Below are 26822 nucleotides of genomic sequence, written 5' to 3' on the forward strand. Positions count from 1 at the left end.
TCTGATGGTGCAGTCTGATGGGTGCAGTCTGATGGTGGGTGCAGACTGATGGGTGCAGTCTGATGGGTGCAGTCTGATGTTGGGTGCAGTCTGATGGTGCAGTCTGATGGTGGGTGCAGACTGATGGGTGCAGTCTGATGGGTGCAGTCTGATGTTGGGTGCAGTCTGATGGTGCATTCTGATGGTGGGTGCAGTCTGATGGTGGGTGCACTCTGATGATGGGTGCAGTCTGATGGTGCAGTCTGATGGGTGCAGTCTGATGGTGGGTGCAGACTGATGGGTGCAGTCTGATGGGTGCAGTCTGATGTTGGGTGCAGTCTGATGGTGCAGTCTGATGGTGGGTGCAGACTGATAGGTGCAGTCTGATGGGTGCAGTCTGATGTTGGGTGCAGTCTGATGGTGCATTCTGATGGTGGGTGCAGTCTGATGGTGGGTGCAGTCTGATGGTGGGTGCACTCTGATGATGGGTGCAGTCTGATGGTGCAGTCTGATGGTGGGTGCAGACTGATGGGTGCAGTCTGATAGGTGCAGTCTGATGGTGGATGCAGTCTGATGGTGCATTCTGATGTTGGGTGCAGTCTGATGGTGGGTGCAGTCTGATGATGGGTGCAGTCTGATGGGTGCAGTCTGATGGTGGGTGCAGTCTGATGGGTGCAGTCTGATGGTGGGTGCAGACTGATGGGTGCAGTCTGATGGGTGCAGTCTGATGGTGGGTGCAGTCTGATGGTACATTCTGATGTTGGGTGCAGTCTGATGGTGGGTGCAGTCTGATGGTGGGTGCAGTCTGATGGTGCAGTCTGATGGTGGGTGCAGACTGATGGGTGCAGTCTGATGGGTGCAGTCTGATGTTGGGTGCAGTCTGATGATGAGTGCTGTCTGATGGGAGCAGTCTGATGGTGCAGTCTGTGGGTGCAGTCTGATGGGTGCAGTCTGAGTTCCAGACTCAGGGCTGCTGGCTTCCAGCCTCTCTCTGCCCTGGGAAAATGAAGGGATCAAGTCTCCTTGGTTGGGGAGGGGTTCCCTTGTCCTTGATTCTCCTCCCAAGTGTTTCCCTTCTTTTCTTTAAATCAACAGTAGACTGAGCTCAGACTCAGGCCATGTTCTGACCAGAAGAAAGGGGCCCAAAGAGTGTTCCCTTCTTGCCTTTGTGGACGTCAGCAGTGGGAGGTGACAACCACTCCTGTGCAGACCCTTGAGGCCCTAGAGCTGCTCAACACTGAGGACTTCAAGCTCAATGCTAGCCTGCACGTCCAGTGGCTGAGTTCCCCCCACTGGCCCCAAGGTGCCCGCTGACCTTGTGTGGTCAGGGAGTTGTTGGTGTGGAGCCGCCAGTCCACTGTGCTGGAGATGGATGGCCCCCTCCCAGCAGCCAGAAGCTGTGTCAGCTCTGGTGAGGGGGAGACAACACGGCACAACACCCGAGAGGGAAGAGGTGCTCTTTCTAAATGTCGGCTCCAGAGACACGCGAGGCCCCAGCCAGGCACGTGGCAGCACCCGCCTCCCGCCTTCTCACCTCCCGCCTTCTCGCCTCCCAGCCGCAGCTGTGTCGGCCTCACGCGTTCCTGTCCCCTCGCCCAGCCATTGCCCTGCCGCCAGCGTTAGCTCCTCTGCCCCTTCTGTGCGCCCGGCTGCCCAACTCGTGGGTCTTCCTCTGCACTGCAGCCAGAGGGCAGGTGGAGCTGGAGCACTGGGGGTCCTGCCTCCCCCCAGACACACCCAGAGCCAGCTGACCCCTGAGCAAGGAGCCTTGTCCTCTTCTGTTCTGAGACCACTGTCTTACATACAGCTCTCTGCAGTATGGTTAGCAATTGCACCCATTCTATACATGTGGGAACTGAAACCCAAAGAGGTAAGTGGTTTATCCAAAACCACCCAGCACTAACGGTGGAGTCAAGGCTCGAAGACAAGCCTTTTCATTCATCTGTTCAGTTGCTCATTCAACAACCCCAGTTACACTTCGCTGCTGTGTGACTAATATCAAGCTGTTTAACCTCTCTGAGCCTTAGCTTCCCCAGAAAATGAGGAAAAGAGGAACATATTATAACTATTACTATAAAATACTATTAGCTCCTCTTCATAAAATTGTGTAAGGATTTAAACAAGAGAATCCACACAAAGCATTTAGCACAGGGCATAGCAAATATTAGGTGTTCAAGAGTCACTTGGACTATTACCATTCATTTATTGATCAGGCATTGGATACCAAAAATGGGCAGAAACTATGCTGGACACTGTGAAGGAGAGATGAATAGGCTTGGGCCCCACCCTCAAGTTGCTTACTGGCCAGTTAAGGAGGTTACCTCAGCGCAATCTGACAAGGGCTGTGTAACAGGGGAGCATTAGCAAATTAGCTGCTGCTAAGTTGCTTCAGTCGTGTCCGACTCTGTGCGACCCCATAGACGGCAGCCCACCAGGCTCCCCCATCCCTGGGATTCTCAAGGCAAGAACACTGGAGTGGGTTGCCATTTCCTTCTCCAATGCTCATGAAAGTGAAGAGTGAAAGTGAAGTCTCTCAGTTGTGTCCGACTCTTAGCAACCCCATGGACTGCAGCCTACCAGACTCCTCCATCCATGGGATTTTCAGGCAAGAGTACTGGAGTGGGTGCCATTGTCCTCTCCCAGCAGGGGAGCATGGGGAGCCGTAAACATGGCAAAACAAGGAAAGCTTCCTGGAGGAGGTGTCGTCTGAGTTGACTATTAAGGAACGAGCAGGAATTAGAAAAGAGAAGGGAATAGTTTTCTGAGGGGTGTGTGTATTTGTTTAAGACATGTTCTTATATGTTAAATATCCTTTTATATTTCTCCTCAACTCCAAGGCTTGGACAGATTAAGCTGTAACTGGCTAGGAGGCAGAGAAAGTTTTGAGCATAGGTAAAAAGAGGGATGGGGCTGGGTGTCCTAGGCTGGGGGAGTAACCTTGGCCCTGTGTGCTTGTGTGTGAACCAGGCTGCTCGGGCCTCCTGGTGCGTGCAACTGGCAAACTGCCAGTCTCACCCAGGAGCCTATGGGGCTGTGCCCTTGAGGGCAGGACTTGTGTTGTCAGAAAACATTTCTTGACTTGAACACATTGCATTTGCACATCAGGAAGGTGGGGGTGAGGCATGAGGATTGGGTGGGGGCACAAACAGAAAAGAGATTAGCTTGTTGGGCCTCTCCCCTAGGCCTTGAATGAAGGACTGGAATCGGACGGAGCAGGAGTCAACAAGGAGAATTGAATGAAAGGGCTGCAAATCCAGAATAGAATTTCTTGACCTTAAAAAATAAAAAGCTATAGCTCCCTTCACACACACACACACACACACACACACACACACACCACTAAGAGCCTAAAATCACCGGGGCCTCCTGTCAGGACTAGTGGTGATGACGGCAGGGGTGTCATCCTTCACACCCCTCGCTCCCTCGCTGGCGTGCTGGCTGCTCCCAGACTGTCAGCCCCGGGCCTGAGTGGCGACTGCGTCTCTCCCCAGCCCTGCTGCACCATCCACATCGAGGCGGCACCAGCAGCCCATAACATGGGGTGCGGGGTTGTGTTTCCTCCGCAGAGGATAGGGAACCACATCAGGTGCATCTGCTGAGCACAGCGGGCCTCTAACACACTGAATGTTTTCCTCCCCAGAGAGGATTTATGGATCTGCCGGCCCCCAGGGGAGCCCTTGCGGAGGCTCCCTCAGAGGCCAGCCCTCCAGAAAGGGAAGGATGAGGCTTTGGGAAGGTAAACGGAGCTCAGGAGGGACTCTTCACACCCTTTCCTTATAGAAACAGGAGCATGGAGACCAACGCGAGCTGAGCTGGGGATCAGGAGGCCAGAATACTCCCCCTAACTTGCCAGATAAGCTTGATGAGACCCTTTATTCCTCTGATCTCCTGGGGATGTTTTAATAAAATAACACTTCACTCTCCAGTACCTGCATTTGCACTCTGCAGGTGAATATAAAATATCCAATTGACTTCTTCTCAATCTAGCTACTCAATCTGCCCCACTAACGCTTCCTTCCCCCACCAAATGCTGATCCAGCCACCTACTGAGTGCCAGTCAGGCATGCGTCGTTCGGTCCTGAAATACAGTCAGTGAGGCAGGTGAAGAGAACCAGGTCCTTCTCTCACAGAGCAGGCAACGCGTTTCAGCAAGAGCTTCCTCCCTGTGGGGCCACAGTGGCCACAGAAGAGTAAGTGGTAAGTGAAACCAAGTTTGGGTTATTTGATGATAGTAATAGCCACCATTAATCAGAAAGGCTGAGTAGGTAACCTTAATTAACCTTAAAGTTAAGTAACCTTAATCAGAAAGGTTAAGCAGCTACTCCAAGATGACTAGTTCTAAGCACCTGAACTATCTGTCTGGGGATACTGCTCTTGCCCCTCATTCTACTCATGTACCTCCATAAAGCAGAACCAGAGAGATGTTTCTCTGAAAAGGTGATCATTAAAAATATCTGGGATAGAAGCTGTGGTGTATATATATATATATATATATATATATATACAGTGGAAAATCACTGAGCCATAAAAAGGAATGCATTTGAGTCCATTCTGAGGTAGATGAACCTAGAGTCTATTACACAGAGTGAACTCAGAAAGAGGAAAGCAAATATATATTAATGTGCACATATGGAGTCTAGAAGGACGGCACTGATGAATCTATTTGCAGGGAAGCAGTGGAGATGCAGACATAGAGAACAGACTTATGGGCTTGTGGGGGGCAGGGGAGGAGAGTGGGACGAGTGGAGAGAGAAACATGGAAACATACACACTACCACACATAAAATAGCCAATGGGAATTTGCTATCTGACTCAAAGAACTCAACCCGGAGGCTCTGTTACAACCTAGAGGGGTGGGATGGGGCGGGAGGTAGGAGGGAGATCCAAGAGGGAGGGGATATACGTATACTTATGGCTGGTTCATGTTGATATATGGCAGAAAGCAACACAATATTGTAAAGCAATCATCCTCCAATTAAAAATAAATAAAATTAAAACAATACAATAGTATAAAGCAATTATCCTTCAATTAAAAATAAATAAAATTTTTAAATATCTGGGGTAAAATAAGTCATGGGAATGTAATATACAACATAGGAAATATCATCAATAATAGTGTAATAATTTTGTATGGTAAAAAATCAACTAGACTTATCCTGGTGATTGTTTTATAATGTATACAAATATCAAATACTATGTTGTACACCTGAAACTAACATAATATTGTAAATCAATTATACTTCAATAAAAAGTGAAATATATCTGGGCTAAGAGGCTCTTTTCCAAGAAATGTTTCCCTCTGGTGCCCCCAAGAGAATCATGGCCTGATACGTTCCCATTCCAACTGGGTAGGTATGCATCAGAGCACTTGGTTCCACTGGGCTAGAAAAACAGGACTAAGAAGTAACTCTTGCCCTCCTGTAGTCTTGTCCCTGCTTTCTCAGGGGTGGGAAGCAGAGAACCGGAAGCCTGTGGACTCTAAGAACAAGTGCATGGTGCCCTCAGGGTTGGCACCAACCCCACAAACGGTAATGCAAAGCTTTCTCTGCACACAAAGCTAAAGGAGATTGTTTCTGCATAGAAGAGTTAACAGTGCTCCACCAAGCAGTCCATGGCGACAGAGACCCTGTCCCTGTGTGGCCTATGCCAGACTGGGGCTTTCCCCAGCCCTCCTGCTCTGCCCACTAGGGTTAGTCTGGAGCTGATAACTGCCTCCTTACTGGTTGACCATCTTCTTTACTGTGTTAGCTAAAACCAGGCCCCCAGTGCCCAATATAGCAGCTGTGAGAGGACCCTGCTGTAGAGTGGGAGAGGAACAACCGTTGTGCAGAGGATTAACACAGTCCACACTGCCAGACTGGAGAAGAAAATGGCAACCCACTTCAGTATTCTTGCCTGGAGAATCCCATGGACAGAGGAGCCTGGCAGGCTACAGTCCCTGGGGTCGCAAAGAGTTGGACACGACTGAGTGACTGAGCAGCAGCAGCACAGTGCCAGGTCGCTGGCGGGTTCCAGCGATGAGGGTGGGCAATGAGGCCGTGGACACAGAGCATCTGCGGAGAGCGCCCGGCTGACCGAGGATGGGCAGAGACTCAAGGTGGCCTTCGCTATCACAGAAGCCACTGTGCCTCATTCTAAATAAAGCCTGGCAAGAAGGACAAACCCCCAATTCTGCCACCTCCTTCTGGAAGCTTTAGGGAGTCCAAAGTCGCATGTCCTTATTTCTGGGGTTTCAGCCTAAGAAAGCCAGTCTTCCCCTGAGAATTGAGGTGGGAACAATACACGCAGCAGCTGGAGGCACCCGGGAAGCTTGCTCGATGTTTAAGGGACTCCTTAAAGAAGGTGGTTTGAGGCCAAAAGGCTGTTTGTTGGACCACATGAAAAGGACAGAAGCTGGTGAATCAGCAAGAGAGAGACCAGCACTAGACCTGCCATTGCATCAGTTCCACTTGAATACCTACCAGGATTTGAATCGCCCCCTCCCCAATTCCTCCCTTCCTTACCATTCCCTGTCTCCAGAAGTGGCACCACTGTCCACACTGAGGCTTCATCCTTCATCTTGGGGAGTCACACTTGATCCCTCTCTTACTTTGCACATCCAGTTCTTTACCAGCTGGTTCTAATGCTAACACGCCTGCAGTCTCTGCAGTTCTCTCCATCACCGCTGCCTCCTTGGCTACCTGCCCGCCCCAACCCCCGCCTGAGCCATGGTCTCTTACTGTCTCCTCTTATCCGCTCTAAACCATTCTCCACACACCAGGCAGAGTGACCTTACAGTAATGTGGTAAAGATACTCATTTTTTTCAAATGTTAAACCATACCTGAATACTTGGGATAAAACCTGTTTGGTTGTGATATATTACCCTTTTTATGTATCACTGGATTTGATTTGCTTCTCTTTTGTTAAGGACTTGACATTTTAAAAATGTAATCTGGGCTATGTCATTCCCTGCTTCAAGCACTCAAAGGCTTCACTGTGTACCTAGAATCCAAACCAAACTCTTGACCATGAACCACCTGGGGCCTACAAGATCCTGCCTTAGTGCTTGGACCCCGAGCAAGCTGGACTGACACAAAGTCTGCAGAAGCCAAAGTCAAGTGCCAGCTACAGTGGATTCCAGGATGGCTTCCTTCCTCAAATTCTTTTCAAGTTGCAATTGTAGCTACCTTCTTATGTTTGCTTTTTAAATTTTTTATTGGCGTATAATTGCTTTACAATGTTGTATTAGTTCCTGCTCTACAACAAAGTGAATCAGCTGTGCAAGTGCAAGTCGCTCAGTTATGTCCAACTCTTTGTGACCCCATGGACTATACACTCCATGGAATCCTCCAGGCCAGAATACTGAGGTGGGTAGCCTTTCCCTTCTCCAGGGGATCTTCCCAACCCCAGGATCGAACCCAGGTCTCCCGCATTGCAGGCGGATTCTTTACTAGCTGAGCCACAAGGGAAGCCCAAGAATACTGGAGTGGGTAGCCTATCCCTTCTCCAGAGTATCTTTCCAACCCAGGAATTGAACCAGGGTCTCCTGCATTGCAGGTGTATTCTTCACCAACTGAGCTACCAGGAAAGCCGAATCAGCTATATCAGCTACATGTATACATATATCCCCCCTTGAATCTTGCTCCCACCCTATCCCTCTAGTTTGTCACAGAGCAGCGAGCTGAGCTTCCTGTGTCATACAGAAGCTTCCCACTAGCTGTCTATTTTATACATGGTAGTATATATATGTCAATGCTACTCCTCAATTCGTCCCACCCTCTCCTTCCCCCACCCATACCCCATGTCCACAAGTCTGTTCTATACATCTGTGTCTCTATTCCTGCCCTGCAAATAGGTTCATCTGTACCATTTTTCTAGATTAATACTATCTGAGTCTTGGTTCACTCCCACTAGTCTCTAAATTCCACAAGGGCAGGGATCAGGGCTGACATCTTGGCCATTGTAAGATACACAATGCCTGGCAAGGAATCTGGCACTTCTGATTAAGTGAAAGAATGAATTGTTCACCTGCTCTATGCCTGTGCCCATGCAGCTGAACACTCCTATTGATCACCATGAACTTCAGGTGGGCCCTTAACGCTGCCTCCAATTGTACTAGACTTGCTGAATCTAGTCATTTTCCCATTTCCTAAAGAATTATTTCACACTTTCTACTCTCTCCATCACCTCCTCCCTCTCAGCTGATGACCTTGCTTCCCACTGCTAAGAAAACCGAAACACTCAGAAGAGAACTTCACCTACCAGCGCCCACACCCTGCCTTCCTGCCAGTTAGGTGACACCCATGCTCCTCTAAAGCCAACCCCTCTGAGTTTGCCCAGATCCCAGCTCTGTTCGTCTGAACAACAACATCAATCCAGAAATTCTCATCTTTATCTTATTGTTAGTTTTGCACTCTCTACTAAATTGTCTCAGTAAGTACACAAACATACCTATGTCCCTCCTCAGCAAAAACAGAGCAAAATGCCTCGCTCCCATTTCCCCTGGAAACTCCTGCCTCCTGCCTTTGTGCTCTGCAACAAAATTCCTCAAAGGAGTAATCTGTGCCAGCTGCCTTCAATTCCGTTCATCTTCTCTCCTGAGTCCTCTTCAATTAGACATTTTTCTCCCACCGTCTATTAACATTGCTCCTGCTAATGGTAATTCTCAGTCTTCGCCTCCCTTGCCACACTGGCAGCATGTGGCAGCCAGCCTCTTGGTCCCCCTTCACCTGCTGTCTCTAGCTGGCCTTTGGGACACCATGCTAGGGACTCAGGGTTTCTTCCCATATCTGTGGCTCTCCTTTAGTCTCAGTTGCTAGTGTCTCATCTCCCCAGCCTCTTAATGCTCAGTCCTTGGTCCTTTCCTCTTCTTTTTTAAATTAAAAAAATATACTTATACAATTTTGAAAGTTTGCTTTCTATTTACAGTTATTACAAAATATTGGCTCTATTCCCCATGCTGTGCAATACACCCTTAAGCCTATGTTATACCAATAGTTTGTACACCCCACTCACCCACCCCTGTGTTGCCTTCACCCCTCCTGCTCCCCACACTAGAAACCACCAGTTTGTTCTCTGTATCTATGAGTCTGTTTCTTTTTTGTTATGTTCACTAGTTTCTTATATTTTTTAGATTCCATGTATAAGTGATATACAGTATTTGACTTTCTCTGTCTGATTTATTTCACTTAGCATAATGCCTTCCAAATCCATCTATGTTGCTGCAAATGGCAAAATTTTGTTTCTCTTTTATGTTTCAGTAGTATCCCATTGGGTTTCCCTGGTGGCTTAGACAAAAAAATCTGCCTGTAATGCAGGAGACCCAGGTTCGATCCCTGAGTCAGGAAGTTACCCTGGAGAAGGAAAGGGCAAACCACTCCAGTATTCTTCCCTGGAGAATTCCATGGACAGAGGAGCCTGTCGGGCTACAGTCCATAGGGTCACAAAGAGTCAGACACAACAGTGACTAACACTTTCACTTTCAGTATTCCATTGCATACACACACACACACACACACACACACATACACACGCACACACCACATCTTTATCCATATCTGTTAATGGACACAGGTTATTTCCATATCTTGGCAATTGTAAATAATGCTTCTAAGAATATTGGGATGCATGTATCTTTCTGAATTAGTGTTTTTGTTTTTTTTCAGATATATACTCAGTAGTAGAATTGCTGGTTCAAATGGTAGTTCTATTTTTAGTTTTTTAAGAAACCTCCATACTGTTTTCCACAGTGGTTTCACCAATTTGCCTTCCTACCAAAATGTAGGAGGATTCTCTTTTCTTCACATCATTTCCAACATGTGAAAATCCAACATCAACAATGGCTTTTTTGAACAAATCCATTCTTACAGGCAAAAGATTCAACATCACAGTAATCCAAGTCTATGCCCCAACCACTAATGCCAAAGAAGATGAAGTTGAATGGTTCTATGAAGACCTACAAGACCTTCTAGAACTAACACCAAAAAAGATATCCTTCTCATTGTAGGGGACTAAAATGTAAAATTAGGAAGTCCAGAGATATCTGGAGTAACAGGAAAGTTTGGCCTTGGAGTACAAAATAAAGCAGGGCAAAGCTAACAGAGTTTTGCCAAGAGAACGCACTAATCATAGCAAACATGCTCTTCCAACAGCAAAAGAGGTGACTCTACATATGGACATCACCAGATAGTCAATACCAATATCGGATTGATTATAGTCTTTGCAGCCAGAGATGGAGAAGCTCTATATAGTCAGCAAAAATAAGACTTGGAGCTGACTGGCTCAGATTATCCACTCCTTATTGGAAAATTCAGGTTTAAAATGAAGAAAGTAGTGAAAACCACTAAACCATTCAGGTATGACCTAAATCAAATCCCTTATGATTATATAGTGGAGGTGACGAATAGATTGAAGGGATTAGAAGTGGTAGACAGAGAGCCTGAAGAACTATGGATGGAGGTTTGTAACACTGTACAAGAGGCAGTGACCAAAACCATCCCCAAGAAAAAGAAATGCAAGAAGGCAAAATGGCTGTCTGAGGAGGCCTTACAAATAGTTGAGAAAAGAAGAGAAGAAAAAGGCAAAGGAGAAAAGGAAAGATATACCCATTTGAATGCAGAGTTCCAGAGAATAGCAAGGAGAGATAAGAAAGACTTCTTCATTGATCAAAGCAAAGAAATAGAGGAAAACAATAGAGTGGGAAAGACAAGAGATTTCTGCAAGAAAATTAGAGATACCAAGGGAATATTTCATGCAAAGATAGGCTCAATAAAGGACAGAAATGGTATAGACCTAACAGAAGCAGAAGATATTAAGAAGAGGTGGCAAGATAAACAGAAGAACAAAACAAAAAAGATCTTCATGACCCAGATAACCATGATGGTGCGATCACTCACCTAGAGCCAGACATCCTGGAGTGTGAAGTCAAGGGGGGCTTAGGAGCATTACTATGAACAAAGCTAGTGGAGGTGATGGAATTCCAGTTTAGCTACTTCAAATCCTAAAAGGTGATGCTGTGAAAGTGCTGCACTCAGTATGCCAGCAAATTTGGAAACTCAGCAGTGGCCACAGGACTGGAAAAGGTCAGTTTTCATTTCAATCCCAAAGAAAGACAATGGCAAAGAATGCTCAAATTACTATACAACTGCACTCATTTCACATGGTGGCAAACTCAAAATCCTTCAAGCTAGGCTTCAACAGTACATGAACAGAGAACTTCCAGATGTACAAGCTGGATTTAGAAAAGGCAGAGGAAACACAGATAAAACTGCCAACATCCACTGGATCATAGAAAAAGCAAGGGAATTCTATAAAAATATTTACTTCTCCTTTATTGACTACACTAAAGCCTTTGACTGTGTGGATCACAGTAAACTGTATATAATTCTTAAAGAGATTGGGAATACCAGACCACTTTACCTATTTCCTGAAAAACCTGTATGCAGGGCAAGAAGCAACAGTTAGAACTGGACTTGGAACAATGTACTGGTTCAAAATTGGGAAAGGAGTACAACAAGCTGTATATTGTCACCCTGTTTATTTAACTAATATGCAGAGTACATCATGTGAAATATCAGGCTGGATGAATCACAAGCTGGAATCAAGACTGCTAGGAGAAATATTTACAACCTCAGATATGCAGATGATACCACTCTAATGGCAGAAGGTGAAGAGGAACTAAAGAGCCTCTTGATGAAAGTGAAAGAGGAGAGTGAAAAAGTTGGCTTAAAACTCGACATTCAAAAAACAAAGATCATGGCCTACAGTCCCATCACTTTATGGAAAATAGATGAGGAAAAAGTGAAAACAGTAACTCATTTTATTTTCTTAGGCTCCAAAATCACTATGGAAGGTGACTTAAGCCACAAAATTAAAAGACACTTGCTCCTTGGAAGTAAAGATATGACAAACCTAGACAGCATATTAAAAAGCAGATACATCACTTTGCTGACAAAGGTCTGTATAGTCAAAGCTATGGTTTTTCCAGTAGTCATGTATGGATGTGAGAGCTGTACCATAAAGAAGGCTGAGCACCAAGAATTGATGCTTTTAAACTGCTGTGCTGGAGAAGACTCTTGAGAGTCTCTTGGACAACAGGAGATTAAAACCAGTCAATCCTAATATTCATTGGAATATTCATTGGAAGGACTAATGCTGAAGCTGAAACACCAATACTTTGGCTATCTGTTGTGAAGAGTTGACTCACTGGAAAAGACTCTGCTGCTGGGAGAGCCTGAAGGCAGGAGGAGAATGAGCAACAGATGATGGGATGGTTGGATGGCATCACTGACTCAGTGGACATGAATTTAAACAAATTCCAGGCAACAGTGAAGGACAAGGAAACCTGGCATGCTCCAGTCCATGGGTCACAAAGAGTCAGACTTGACTTAGCAGCTGAACAACAACCACAGCATTCTGACAGGTGTGAGTTGCTGTGTCATTGTGGTTTTGATTTGCATTTCCCTGATAATTAGTGATGTTGAGCATTTTTTATGTGCCTTTTGGGCATCTGCATTTCCTCTCTGGAAAAATGTGTATTCAGTTCTTCTGCCAACTTTTTAACCTTTTAACGTTGAGTCGTGTGAGCTGTTTATATATGTGGAATATTAATCCCATATTGTTTCATACTGTTTATAAATATTTTCTCCCATTCAGTAGGTTGCTTTTTCTATGGTTTCCCTTGCTGTGCAAAAGACTTTAAGTTTAATTAGGTCCCATTTGTTGTTTTTGTTTTTATTTCCATTACTCTAGGAGATGGATCCAAAAAAAATATTGCTGCAATTTATGTCAAAGAGTGCTCTACCTATGTTTTTCCTCTAGCAGTTTCATAGTATCCAGTCTTACATTTAGGCTTTTAATCCATTTTGACTTTATTTTTGTATGCAGTATTAGAGAATGTTGTAATTTCATTCATTAACATGTAACTGTCCAGTTTTCCCAGCACCACTTGTGAAAAGATCATCTTTTCTCCATTGTGTACTCTTGCCTACTTTGTCACAGATTAACTGACCATACGTGCATGGGTTTATTTCTCGGATCTCTGTCCTGTTCCATTGATCCGTGTGTGTGTGTGTGTTTGTGTGACTACCATACTGTTTTGATTACATAAGGCAAGGAATGTGATTCCTCCAGCTCTGTTCTTCTTTCTCAAGATTGTGTCAAGATTATATTCTGTGTCTTTTGTCTTTCCATACAAATGTGAAAAGTGACATTGGTATTTTGACAGCGATTGCACTGAATTTGTAGATTGCCTTGGGTAGTATAGTCATTTAAACAATATCAATTCTTCTAATCCAAGAACAAGGTGTATCTTTCCTTCTGTTTGCATCATCTTCAGTTTCTTTCATCCATGTCTTACAGTTTTCAGATGACAGATCTTTTGTCTTTTAGGTAGGTTTATCCCCGGGTATTGTATTCTTTTGGGTACAATGGTAAGTGAGATTGTTTTCTTAATTTCTCTTTCTGATATTTCATTGTTAGTATATAGAAATGCAGCCGATTTCTGTATATTAATTTAGTATCTTACAACTTTACCAAGTTCATTGATGAACTCTGGTAGTTTTCTGATGGTGTCTTTAGAATTTTCTATGTATAGTATCATATCATCTGCATCCTCTTCTTTATTTCCACTTTCTCTCTTGGTGATCTCATCTAGCCTTACGGATTTAAACACAATCTACATGCCAATGGCTCTCACATTCACATCCCCAGCCCAGACTTCTCTCCTGAACTCCATCCTCGTATATCCATCCAGCTGCCTGCTCAACATTTCACTGAGGTATTTAATAGATACAGACAATTCAACATGTCTAAATTTGAACTCCTTTTACTGCTCCCACAACTTGTATCACCTATAGCCTTTTCCACCTTGGATAATGCACATTCCATACTTCCAGTTGCTTAGAACTAAAATCTTGGTCATTCTCAACTCTTCTTTCTCTCACACTCCACATCCAATCCATAAACAATTCTTTCTTTCTTCCAAATATATCCAGAATTAAACAGATCATGGCATATTCATTCAATGGAATTCTAATAACAATGAGAAAAAATAAAAAAACAAGCAAAACCTACTATTTCATTCAATAGTACAGATAAATCTCAGACACAATTTTAAGCTTCAGAATCCAGACAGAAAGGAGGATATACTACTCAATTCCCTTTATGAAAGTTCAAAAACAGGCAACATCAATCTATGGGGATAAAAGAATAGTGATTATCTTTTGGAAAGTACCTTTAGGGTGCTGAAATTGTTCCAAATATTGATCTGGGTGGTAGTTACATAGATATATCCATATGTGAAAAAGTTTATTTAGCTGTACATGTAAGACTATGTACTTTATTGTGTGAATATTTTATCCCAATAAAAAGGATGTGCTTAGTCCCTCAGTCATGTCTGACTCTGGGACTGTATGGACTGCAGCCCACCAGGCTCCTCTGTCCATAGGGATTCTCTAGACAAAAGTACTGTAGTGGATTGCCATGCCCTCCTCCAGGAGACTTCCCAACCCAGGAATTGAACCCAGGTCTCCCTCATTGTGGGCAGATTCTTTACCATCTCAGCCAACCAGGGAAGGATACAGTAAAAACAATACAAAAGTTAAAATTTGAAAGTGCACACCCAGAATTAATCACTTCTTACCATCTCCTCTGCTTGCTATTTTATCATTCTGATTCAAGTCACTTCCCTCTTCTCTTGCCTGAATTTCTGCTTTCCACTCTATTTCCACACATCAGTCAGAGTGAGCATTGAAAACCTAAGTCATTAATATCATGTCACTTCCTTGTTCTAAACCTGTAATAGCTTCCCATTTCCCTCAGAGTAAAAGCCAATGTCCTTCCACTGGCTTCCAAGCCATCAGTTTATAAACTTTTCAGCCTTATCTTCAACCAGTCTCTCCTTTTATCTCAGCTGCACAGACTTCCTTGCTACCACTTTGGGTACATTTCTTCCCCAGAAACTTTGCTCTAATTATTTCCTCAACGTGGATTATTCTCCCAATATCTGCATGGCAGAGTTCCTCATCCCCAAGTTTGTGCTCAAACAGCACCTTCTCAAGAAAGCCTCAATTATCGCTCCATTTATAATTGCAAAACTAACACCACCACCACCACCCCCAGCCCACCAGCCCCTATCCTGGCATTTCCAATTTCATTTGCCCTGCTCTGTTTTCTGTTTTAATTGGAGGAAAATTGCTTTACAGTGTTGTGTTGGTTTCTGCCATACAACAATGCGAATCAGCCATAATTCTATACATATCCCCTCCCTCTTGAGCCTCCCTCCCTCACCCCATCCCACCCCTCTAGGTTGCGACAGAGTGCCAGGCTGGGCTCCCTATGTTTTACCTTCTAAACTCTACATATTAGGTTTTATGTTTATTATTTAGCATCTGTCTACCAACCCAACTAGCCTGCAAGCTCCATGAAAATCTTTGTTCTATTAATGAATGTATTTCAAGTGTCCATAAAAATGCCTGGCACATAGGATGCCTCCTATGAATGAATGAACAGATATCTCTAAATTAGGGCCCTGTGTGGAGACAAATTCAGTTCAGTTCAGTTGCTCAGTCGTGTCTGACTCTTTGCAACCCCATGAATCACAGCACGCCAGGCCTCCCTGTCCATCACCAACTCCCAGAGTTCACTCAGACTCACATCCATCGAGTCAGTGATGCCATCCAGCCATCTCATCCTCTGTCGTCCCCTTCTCCTCCTGCCCCCAATCCCTCCCTGCATCAGAGTCTTTTCCAATGAGTCAACTTTTCGCATGAGGTGGCCATAGTACTGGAGTTTCAGCTTTAGCATCATTCCTTCCAAAGAAATCCCAGGGCTGATCTCCTTCAGAATGGACTGGTTGGATCTCCTTGCAGTCCAGGGGACTCTCAAGAGTCTTCTCCAACACCACAGTTCAAAAGCATCAATTCTTCAGCGCTCAGCTTTCTTCACAGTCCAACTCTCACATCCATACGTGACCACAGAAAAAAACCATAGCCTTGACTAGATGGACCTTTGTTGGAAAAGTAATGTCTCCGCTTTTGAATATGCTATCTAGGTTGGTCATAACTTTCCTTCCAAGGAGTAAGCGTCTTTTAATTTCATGGCTGCAGTCACCATCTGCAGTGATTTTGGAGCCCAGAAAAAGAAAGTCTGACACTGTTTCCACTGTTTCCCCATCTATTTCCCGTGAAGTGATGGGACCAGATGCCATGATCTTCATTTTCTGAATGTTTAGCTTTAAGCCAACTTTTTCACTCTCCTCTTTCACTTTGATCAAGAGGCTTTTAGTTCCTCTTCACTTTCCGCCATAAGGTGGTGTCATCTGCATATCTGAGGTTATTGATATTTCTCCCGGCAATCTTGATTCCAGCTTGTGGTTCTTCCAGCCCAGCGTTTCTCATGATGTACTCTGCATATAAGTTAAATAAACAGGGTGACAATATACAGCCTTGACAAACTCCTTTTCCTATTTGGAACCAGTCTGTTGTTCCATGTCCAGTTCTAACTGTTGCTTCCTGACCTACATATAGGTTTCTCAAGAGGCAGGTCAGGGGGTCTGGTATTACAATCTCTTTCAGAATTTTCCACAGTTTATTGTGATCCACACAGTCAAAGGCTTTGGCATAGTCAATAGGGCAGAAATAGATATTTTTCTGGAACTCTCTTGCTTTTTTGATGATCCAGCAGATGTTGGCAATTTGATCTCTGGTTCCTCTGCCTTTTCTAAAACCAGCTTGAACATCTGGAAGTTCATGGTTCACATATTGCTGAAGCCTGGCTTGGAGAATTTTGAGCATTACTTTATTAGCATGTGAGATGAGTGCAATTGTGCGGTAGTTTGAGCATTCTTTGGCATTGCCTTTCTTTGGGATTGGAATGAAAACTGACCTTTTCCAGTCCTGTGGCCTCTGCTGAGTTTCCAAATTTGCTGGCATATTGAGTGCAGCACTTTCACAGCATCATCTTTCAGGATTTGAAATAGCTCCACTGGAATTCCATCACCTCCACTAGCTTTGTTTGTAGTGATGCTTTCTAAGGCCCAGTTGACTTCACATTCCAGGATGTCTGGCTCTAGGTCAGTGATCACACCATCGTGATTATCTTGGTCATGAAGATCTTTTTTGTACAGTTCTTCTGTGTATTCTTGCCACCTCTTCTTAATATCTTCTGCTTCCGTTAGGTCCATACTATTTCTGTCCTTTATTGAGCCCATCTTCACATGAAATGTTCCCTTGGTATCTCTAATTTTCTTGAAGACATCTCTAGTCTTTCCCATTCTGTTGTTTTCCTCTATTTCTTTGCATTGATCACTGAGGAAGGCTTTCTTATCTCTTCTTGCTATTCTTTGGAACTCTGCATTCAGATGCTTATATCTTTCCTTTTCTCCTTTGCTTTTTGCTTCTCTTCTTTTCACAGCTATTTGTAAGGCCTCCTCAGACAGCCATTTTGCTTTTTTGCATTTCTTTTCCATGGGGATGGTCTTGATCCCTGTCTACTGTACAATGTCACGAACCTCCAACCATAGTGGAGACAAATTAGGGTTAACAAATCAGTTACCCTCCTCTCCTGAAGAACAGAGTTCTGAAAGCAGGTGGTAGGAAGATAGTCCCAAAGGCCCTCTCTACCATGACCAGGGCTACAGAGAGTGGATGTGCAGTCAGGCCCAGACATGCAGCCCAAGCACTGCAAAGGGTCAGGGGCTGGATTCCAGCTCTCCAGCTACCCCTACTCCCACCCTAGACAGGTTGGGGTTTTCTACTTGGCCACCTTGGTATATAGGAATCCACAACTTCAGCAGCATCTAAGCACCCCCAGACAGAGATAGAGACCAAACCAACCCACCCATCTCTGTATCCCGAGGCCCCACAAAGTACCCAATAAATGGTCAGTACAAAAAAGTATGTTTATGCAATAGATAAATGGATATAACCAGCTCCCTAACTGAACAGCTCCCTGCGATCCTGCTAAAGAAAAAAATTCCAAGGTGAGGAACATTGCAAGATAAGATGTCTGATCTCTGTTTTTTGGAGAAGGGGTCAGGGAAGTCCATTGCCAGATTCCCCACTCTCTCTGCCCACCCCCAAGCCAGTATTTCCAAGGAGATATGAATACCAAGGCCCACCTACTTGTCTCTCTTCTGTATCCCACCCCACCTTCGGCTGCTAGCCTTTTCTTTCTTCTGCAGCAGCTGATAGCCTCCTCTGGGCTTGAGTTAAGAGACTGAGGCTGAAGAGGTGATTCATGCAGTTCAAGGAGTTAGGTACCCTTCTTCCTCTCTGTCCTGTGCCCACCCTGCCAGATGAGGCCAACCAGGAAGCACCATACTCCAAGCCCCTCTCCTCTAGGGGGTGCTCTCCTTACCAAGACACAAAGAAACAGGATGCCCAGGCCTCCTGTGGACTGGCCTTGGGGCCCAGTCATTCCTGCCCTACCTAGCCCAGAAGGGCAAATGAGCAGAGAAATGCCAGATGCAGCTATGGAGATTTGCAGTTTTCATGAAACTGGGCAGGAGGATCAGGGAGAGTAGGAGGACAAGGAGTTGGGGAATATTTAAACTTGTAAAATCTCTTACAGGTAGAAGCTGTGCCATTTACTAGGAGGCACAATCCAGAGTTCTAGGCTTGGCCCTGATCCTACAAACAGTGTGCACTGTGGATATCACTGCAGTGTCATTTGTAAAAATTTAAAAATCAGTAATAATCTAAAAAGTCAAAATTATAAGAATGAATCAATAAAATGTGACAATCATTTATTTAAAAATGTTTACAGCATGGCTACTCTGTGCCAGGCATGGGATAGACATCAGTATGTGAGCAGATGTGTTCCTGCCCTTTCGGTGCTTACTAAATCCAAAAAGAACTACCTGGGCCAGGAGAGATGGGAAGGAGAAATATATCCAACCTGAGTAAATAACGGAGGAAATGAAACTGGTTTAGCTGAGGAGGGGGTCAGAGAAGGCCTCTCTATGAAGGTGCTGTTTTAGCTAAGACCTAAAAGATGAGTAAAAAGCCAATTCAATATTATATCATTATAAAAATCCTTAGAAAATATTTTTATTGATGGGGGAAATGCTTATAACATTAAGTGAATAAAATAGGATATACTCAACTACATAATGTACTAATTATGTAATGATGTACTTACTAATGATGTACTCAACTACATAAAAATAATTATCTATCTATCCATCTATCATCTATGTGGGAAAATTTTCTGGAACACCAGAAAGTTAACAGTAGTGATGTGCAGGTGGCAGAATTACTGGTAATTTTGGAGACCTGAGTGGCTCAGATGGTAAAGAATCTGTCCACAATGTGGGAGACCCAGGTTTGATCCTTGGGTTAAGAAGATCCCCTGGAGGAGGGAATGGTTACCCACTCCAGTATCCTTGCCCAGAGAACTCCATGGACAGAGGAGCCTGGTGGGCTACAGGCACAAAGAGTCAGACATGACTGAGCTACCAACATTTTATCATCTTTATTCTTTTCTATATTTCTCAAAATTTTTACAATAAATATGGATTGCTTTTATGCTTGGAAATAAATATAAAATGTCATGGCACAGCTCCTAAAACTCTAACCCATGATCTCTGGGTAGAGGGGTTATCCAGAAGGTATCTTGGCTGTTCCCTTGCTTCCAAGCAGCATTTCCACCAGGGTATCTTGCTCCTAAAGCACTTGGAGGCTTCCTAGATGCCATTCCAATGCCAGCTAGTGGGAGCTTTCACCACTGAATCTAATCCAGAGTGCTTAGCACGATCTTTAACATAACCCATCTGAAGGCTATCCCTAGTCCAAGCAAAGACACTACTTTTTTAATCACAAAGCTGACATCTCTCCATCACTTTTCCCTTCTAGACCCACCATTAATTTGCTGGCAAGCTGTATAAGCTGAATTTCTCTGTTCTAGTCCTTGAGGATGATTGCTTTTTACATCAGAGGCTGGGGAACAACAGTCAGAATTAGGAGGAGAAAACAGCCTGTGGCTGAGTGACCTTGAAAACGCTGGAATTCTGTGCTTCTGTTTCCTCTTCTCCAAATGTGAGGGAGTTGGGCTTCAGGGCTTGCTATCACTCCTCTTCTGTCTCAGACACTCTAAGCCAAGGACTAATCCATCCTTAGACAGAGGAGCTAGAGGTGACTTATGTCTACTGAAAGCAGATGGCACCACTGAAGAGCAATTATTCTGGGACCCTGAGGCCACAGATGAGTGCCTGCTGGTTCAAGAAAGGAGGCACTTAACCTGCCCAGAAAAGCCCAGGGTAGCTGGAGAGTTGGGGTTGCCTAAATTGATGCCTAAGAGCAAACATACCTTAATCTATCAAATTTCTTTCCCTGTCAGAGCTCTGGTCCAGTAATCTGGCCTCCCCCACACTCTGCTGTACTTCCCTGGTCAGCAGTCCAGTTGGGCAGGCCTCCAGCTGTGGACAGAGGCAGGGCTGCCAGAGGCTCAAATGCCCACTGGAGAGAAGGTGAGGAGGGAGAGAGAGCCGTTAAGCATGGGCTGGAGCAGAGTGTAGAGTCCATGGCAAAAATAAGAGGAGCAAAATTACCCCCACTGACAGCCTGGAGGCAACTCCTCCATAAATCCTATAGCTTCTAGAGGCTGATTCAAAACACACATGGGCTCACTAGTTAAGGGCTTCCCAGGTCATGCTAGTGGTAAAGAATTGGCCTGCTAATGAAGGAGATATAACAGACAAAATGTGGATCGCTGGGTCAGGAAGATCCCCTAGAGGAGGAAATGGCAACCCACTCCAGTATTCTTGCCTGGAGAATCCCATGGACAGAGGAGTCTGGTGGGTTACAGTCCATAGGGTCACAAAGAGTTGGACACAACTGAAGCAATTTAGCATGCATGCATGCATGCACTAGGCCTGGATTCAAATCCTTTCTCTGCTCCTGATAAGATATTTGAGCAAATTACTGAAATGTTCTGAGCTTTAGACTTTAGTTTATCTATAGAAGTATCTAGAATGGGGATAATAATCTCTACCAGCAAGAAACTATGAGCATTATGCTTTATCTCATTTAATAATAATAAAAAAATATGACTACTTCACAGGGGGCCGGTGGTAAAGAATCTGCCTGCCAATGCAGGAGATGTGGGTTCAATCCTTGGGTTGGGAAGATCCCTTGAAGGGGAAAATGGCAACTTGCTTCAGTATTCTTGCCTGAAAAATTCCATGGACAGAGGAGCCAGGCAGGCTGCAGTTCATGGGGCAGCAAGAGTTGGACATGACTGAGCGGTTGAGTGCACGCACACACGCGCGCGCACACACACATAAAAGTATAGTATTGTGTCTACCTCATCACCACTAGGAGCTAAAAAACACAACACAATCTTCCTAGGATTTCAACAGAGTATTGGCAGGAGTCATGATAAGAAATAACCATAGAAAGTTCGAGGTGAAAGGAACCTCAGAGACCTCAAATCCAGAACGCAGGTAGCAGGGGGCGGGGTGGTAAAGAGGAGGCTCAGAGAGATCAAATAGCTTATTAAAGGTTGCACAGCTAGTCTGTAACACAGCAAGGTTCAAACTCATGTATTTCTTACTCCCAAATGCCCATCACCCCTTCCCCCCACACCAACCCGTCTGATGACAGACAGATTGTGCTCAGATCCCCTTTCCACAGAGAGGGCTTTGGTGGTTGGGGAGTGGCACTCCTCACCATAACAAGCCCCTGGTGTAGGCATCAAGATGACACAGTGCACCAAGAAAACCCAGGGGTTCCCTAGAAGCAGGAAATGAGGGGATAGGGTGCCCATTGCCAAACATATGGAGGCACCACACAAATAACCTGTAAAATACATGTAAATAACCACAGGTTATTGACGAATCAACAATTTAAACTTTTTAAAATTGCTGTTACTTCCAAATGGAAAGAAATAAAAGTTGTGGTTGACCGGTCCAATCATGCCTTGCTTAGTGAGGGGTCCAGCTAACTCCTGTCACTGAATGCCCCATACATGCTTCACCAATGCTTAGGCAATGCTACTCCCTGGCTCCCAGGGTCCCATCCGCCTCGGACTGGCTTGTCAGGGCAAGGAATCAGGCTCGTGGGGGCCTCTGGCTGAGAGGTATTCTCCCAGCCCAGTAGCCTGCTGACTCCAGCTGCCCAGAGTGGAGCCGTGCATGCTGTTCCTCCTGCAGGAGGGACCCGGGCAGTGACCAGCAAGGACCTGGAGGAGTCTGTCACTTCAGCCCAGCCTCTGGGATCCCAGCTTTGGAAGCCAGGCCCGGCAGTCTTTTTCTCGCAGGCACTATTGATACGTGGCTCTGAAGCAGCTGCCTGAGCTGGTATGGGCAGTTGTGGTCCTGACCCTGAGGTGGGAAACCAGGAAGACAGGCCACAGCAGGATGGTTAGAGGTCAGACCCCTGGGAGGCCTGCCTGAGGCTTCACCGTGTGACTCTGAACACTCATCCAATTCAGTTGACTTTTACTGAGTAGACATTTGTTATGTGCCAGACACTATGCTAGTCATTTTAGAGAATCTGTAAGAATTAACAAAATGTGGTCACTGCTAGGTTGCCGCCCTTGAGGCATGACAATCTAGTAAGGGAGAAGAAACATGTATAAATATAATTTCGTAGTAGTTTGACACCTCCCGGGGAATGTGGTGTGTTGTGTGTGCCCATGTGTGTGTGCACATGTGTGTATGGGCATATGTGTTTATATAAGAGCATGAGTGTCTGGGGCGTGGGAGTACAGGGCTTGCCTATTCAGACCCATATGTTAATAATGATAATAAAGCAACAAAATAAACCTACCACTTAAGGACTGCATATAATGCTAATTGTATAATACAGTACTAAGTGCTTTATATGTAGGAATTTATTATATTCTTCCAAGCACCCTAGAAGGAAGGTACTATTATTAATGTCTCCTTTTATTGACATGGAAATTAAAAATGAAGGAGGTGAATAAGTGACTTTCTTAAAGTCATAAAGCTAGGAATTCATAGCAAGGATTTGAACCCAGGCCTGCAGTCTTAGCCTCTACGCCAAAGCCTCTGCTTTGGCCCTCCAATGATAGCCCCTAAAGACCACCACCTCCCCCGCCGCCACCCCGCCGCCTCAAGGCTGCAGCAAGGAGTGGCAGAAGCTGCCTTCTGCACGAATGAGCCTGCAGTTCCTGCCAGCACAGCCATCCCCACCCCCACAGGACTAGTTGGGCACATTCTGTGAGTCTGTGATCACTGTTACATCATGGCCAGGCCTTTGTCTCCCCTTGGCACCCACTCAGTAGACCACATTTCTTAAGCAGCTTTCCTATATTCACACATCTGCATGACTTTCCGATTGTGGCAACACTTTGTTGTAATGGCCAGGCTCAGAGGCCCAGACCACTCTAATGGACTGAAACCAGGTTCGTCAGCACAGGCCAGCCATGATCTGGGGCTGATAACAGCATGAAGGCCCCTCAACTCACAGGCTTTCTGGGCTGCCTTCCCCTCTCGCTTGAGCAGCAGTCTTCACCTTCCCTAGAAAACTCGGGTGTTGTGAGGGGGGTAAGCAAGGCAGAGAGCACGGCATGGAGGGGCAGGACACGGGGGGTCGGGAAGGAAGGGAGGCTGTGGGATTAAGGCTGCGTTCCCAGCCAGCCCCAGGAGAGCCTCTGGATCTGTTTCCCCTTGACCAGGTTCCACTTCACCTCCCTCACAGAATCATGTTGAAAAGAGGGAAAAAAAATGGTGCATTAAAGAAGCTTTGAAAAATTAAATGTACAAACAGGACAAATGTGGGTGCCTAGGCTTGCTTGGGCAAATTATCAAGTGAGGCAAGAGGCCCCATGTCCCAGGTATGGAAGCTACTCCAGGGATGGCTGGTGACAAAGATGGCTAGAACTTCACAGTAGAGAGGGAATCTACCAGTGAGAAGATTTAAGGAGGAGGCAAACACGCCTCACAAGAATGTCCCAGCAAGGCAGCACTGGCAGTGTGCCCAGGCCTTTGCTGGCACTTGGTGGCCCAGGCACTGCCTGGTGATGAGCCTATGGCCTGGCAGGCCCAGGGAAGGAACCCCAGTGTGGGCTTGACACCTGCATGAGAGGACGGCCGTTACTGGGCCACCACTCTAGTGCTGCCTGGACACAGCGTAAGGACCTCTGCTGTGACTGGAAAAACACCAGTTTCACAACAGAACGGGATCATTAAGAGCCTGTCTCCTCCTCCCTACGACAGAGATTCCGTAAGTGGGAGTTGGGCAGAGGTAATCAGACTGCTTAGGTTCAATAGGACAGCCCTGGAGCTTGGAGCTGGCTAGCGCAGGGGTATCTGGAGAACAGGAGAGCTATGGAGTATCTTTAGGAAGCCTTCCCGGGTCTGGCTAGAGAAGCGGCATCCCTGTCTGCAGTGCGTCACCCTCGGCCCACCCGAGCAACCTGCTCTGCTCTTTCTACTTGCCTCAAACAGGTGGAGCTCAGCTCCACCACCTAGCCCCTCCCCACCACCGCCTCCGTGGGCTGGACAGGCAGCCTCGGGTGCCCTGGCCGGATCAGGAGAGCAGCAGCAGCTTCAGCTCTGGGGGCCCAAGCACTACTAGGTTCCCATTCTTCCAACCACCAGCCCCTTCCTGCTTCAACTTCAGTTCAGCTTGGTGCTGCAGAGTGAGAGCTGGGGCATAACGGCCCAAGGAAAGTCCGGCTCACGTGGGGTTTTATGTTCTACCTTTTACCCTCTTCACGTGGCCCTCGAGCCTCCCGGCATGGGTCCCTGCAGCTGCTGTAAACTCACCTGAGTGGGATCTTGACGCGGAGGTAGCGGTCAACAGCAATCGCCAGCAGGGCCAGGATGGAGCTCTGAGTGAGGATGAGGACGGGGCAGGCGACCCTGAGGCAGGTGTGGAAGTGGGTCCGCGGCCCGACGTTGATGAGGATGGCGAGCGGGATGACCAGCGCGCCCACCGCCACATCAGCCACTGCCAGCGACACGATGAAGCAGAAGGTGGCATCCCGCAAGGCCTGATTCACCTTCACCGCCCAGATCACCAGCACGTTCCCAGGCACAGAGACCAGGGCGATGAGCACCTCGATGCCAATATACGCGGCCTGGAAGGCCGAGATGGAGGGCGGCATGGTGGGCACAGGCTGGGCACATCAGCAGACAGGCGCCAAAGGGCAGGAGGCAAGCACCTGTGGTCACGGAAGCCTAGGGTGGGAAGGCCTGCCTGGGGGGAGGGGAGCCAGGCAGCTCTGGAACTCCAGCTGCCCTTTGGAGAGGTGCCCCACTTGGCACATCTAGTGCCTACCCAAGCTGATGGGATACGCTAACCCTTTCTCTGCCTAATCTCTGTCCCCTCTCCTTGTCAACCCCAGAGGATCCATTCAACAACTTAAAATAGCAGCACTCACTCCTCCACTGGCTTTTTTTATCAGGTGTGAGGCAGTTCCCAGCACACACACAACCCACAGGGCTCCCGGTGCCTGACTCTACCTACCCATGTTCATAGAACAGGATGCAGGGAGCTCACCATGCTGTCTGCTGGGGGCCAGCGAGTCCCAGAGGCGGTGCTCAAAGTTCTGGGCACCTGGTGCCTCCTGAGGCTAGAGGCTGCGCCAGACTGGGCTGGGCTCTGGGCTCTGGGCTCCGCGCAGCGGTTCACCATCCTCCAGGCTCCCAGCCCTGCCTTTCAAGCAATCACATGGTGCAGCAGAGGCTCAGACTGGACGCTTTTAAAGAGGTAGCGCCCCAGTTTCGCACCTGGGACTGGTCTGGCAGACGCGGGTGTGGAGGACTGAGCCCAGCAGCGGCCAGGGTGCGGGGATCCCCGTCTCCCACCTTGTCGCGCATGCATGCCATAGGCCCCCCCACCTGAGACACGGCTGGCTCCTGCTTCCTAGCTGTCCCCAATCCCGGTCCGGCTCTGCCAGGGACCCTCGTAAACACTCGGTCCCGGGGGTGGGGGAGGCGGGGAATTCTAGGAGTCCCTGTCAGCCCTTTCCTCCATCCCCACTGGGGATGACCGGCCTGCGAACGAGGTACAGACTTACCAAAGCTGGCAGAGCTCCGAGCCACCTGAACGGCTCCGTCCAAGCGCCCTCCTACCTCCACGCCGTGCGCAGTCGCTCGCTCCAGGGATGCTTGAAGAATCCAGAGGGAGAGTAAACTGGCTGAGACTCAACTCTGGCGCCCGGCGCCTCCGTCGCCCCGGCGCGGGAGCGAGGCTGCCCGGCTCCGCACAGCCTGAGCGGCGGGGGCGGCCCCGGCCCCTCCCTCCTGGGCCTCTGTCTCCTCCCTCATCCCCTCCTCTAAACAAAGGCCGTGATTCTGAGTGAGAGAAGACCTTTCCGTAGGGTCTGATGTTCGAATCCAGGTCACAGCAGGCCATGGCACCTGCGAGTCTCTAGGACGCCCCTTTTCCATTTGCCTCAACAGTCAGTTGGAAGCCCTGGCACATTCTCCTACCCCTCACCGCTGAAACCCTCCTTTCCCATGAAACCAGCCCCTGCATTTTCTTAGGCGCTAATGTTCTTCCAGTTGACTCATTGGAAAAGACTCTGATGCTGGGAGGGAATGGGGGCAGGAGGAGAAGGGGACGACAGAGGATGAGATGGCTGGATGGCATCACCGACTCGATGGACGTGGGTTTGGGTGAACTCCGTGAGGTGGTGATGGACAGGGAGGCCTGGCCTGCTGCGATTCATGGGGTCGCAAAGAGTTGGACAGGACTGAGCGACTGAACTGACTGAATGTTCTTCCAGCACACGTTGCTTTGAAGGCTCTATCCTGAGTCAACATTTCGCTTTACCTCTATCTTTCAGAACACATTTTAATCTATTAGCAATTCCCATTTTTCAGATGAGGGCACTGAGACGCAGAGAAGTGACCTGGCTTCACAAGGTCATTTCCATCAGTGCCACCTCC

The 26822-nt window shown here is 46.8% G+C and overlaps 1 protein-coding gene across 6 annotated transcripts in view; it reads right to left on the bottom strand.

The window, feature by feature from the left end:
- ADORA1 (adenosine A1 receptor) overlaps nt 1-26159 on the bottom strand; it is a 41668-nt gene extending 15509 nt beyond the window's left edge. The window contains exons 1-2 of one of the 6 annotated variants that reach the window (XM_006072407.4): nt 25949-26159; nt 24693-25090 (exon numbers count right to left, since the gene is read on the bottom strand). In XM_006072407.4, coding sequence (XP_006072469.1) covers nt 24693-25033 — 341 coding nt within the window. In that variant the 5' untranslated portion in view covers nt 25034-25090; nt 25949-26159. Of the gene's footprint in view, nt 1-24692; nt 25126-25395; nt 25863-25948 lie in introns of those variants that run through there. The other 5 variants (XM_025277786.3, XM_025277784.3, XM_044943330.2 and 2 more) reach the window with 5 other exon arrangements.
- Between the last annotated feature and the right edge of the window lie 663 nt (nt 26160-26822).

This window comes from Bubalus bubalis, chromosome 5 (assembly GCF_019923935.1).
Source record: "Bubalus bubalis isolate 160015118507 breed Murrah chromosome 5, NDDB_SH_1, whole genome shotgun sequence".
Taxonomy (NCBI): Eukaryota; Metazoa; Chordata; class Mammalia; order Artiodactyla; family Bovidae; genus Bubalus; species Bubalus bubalis.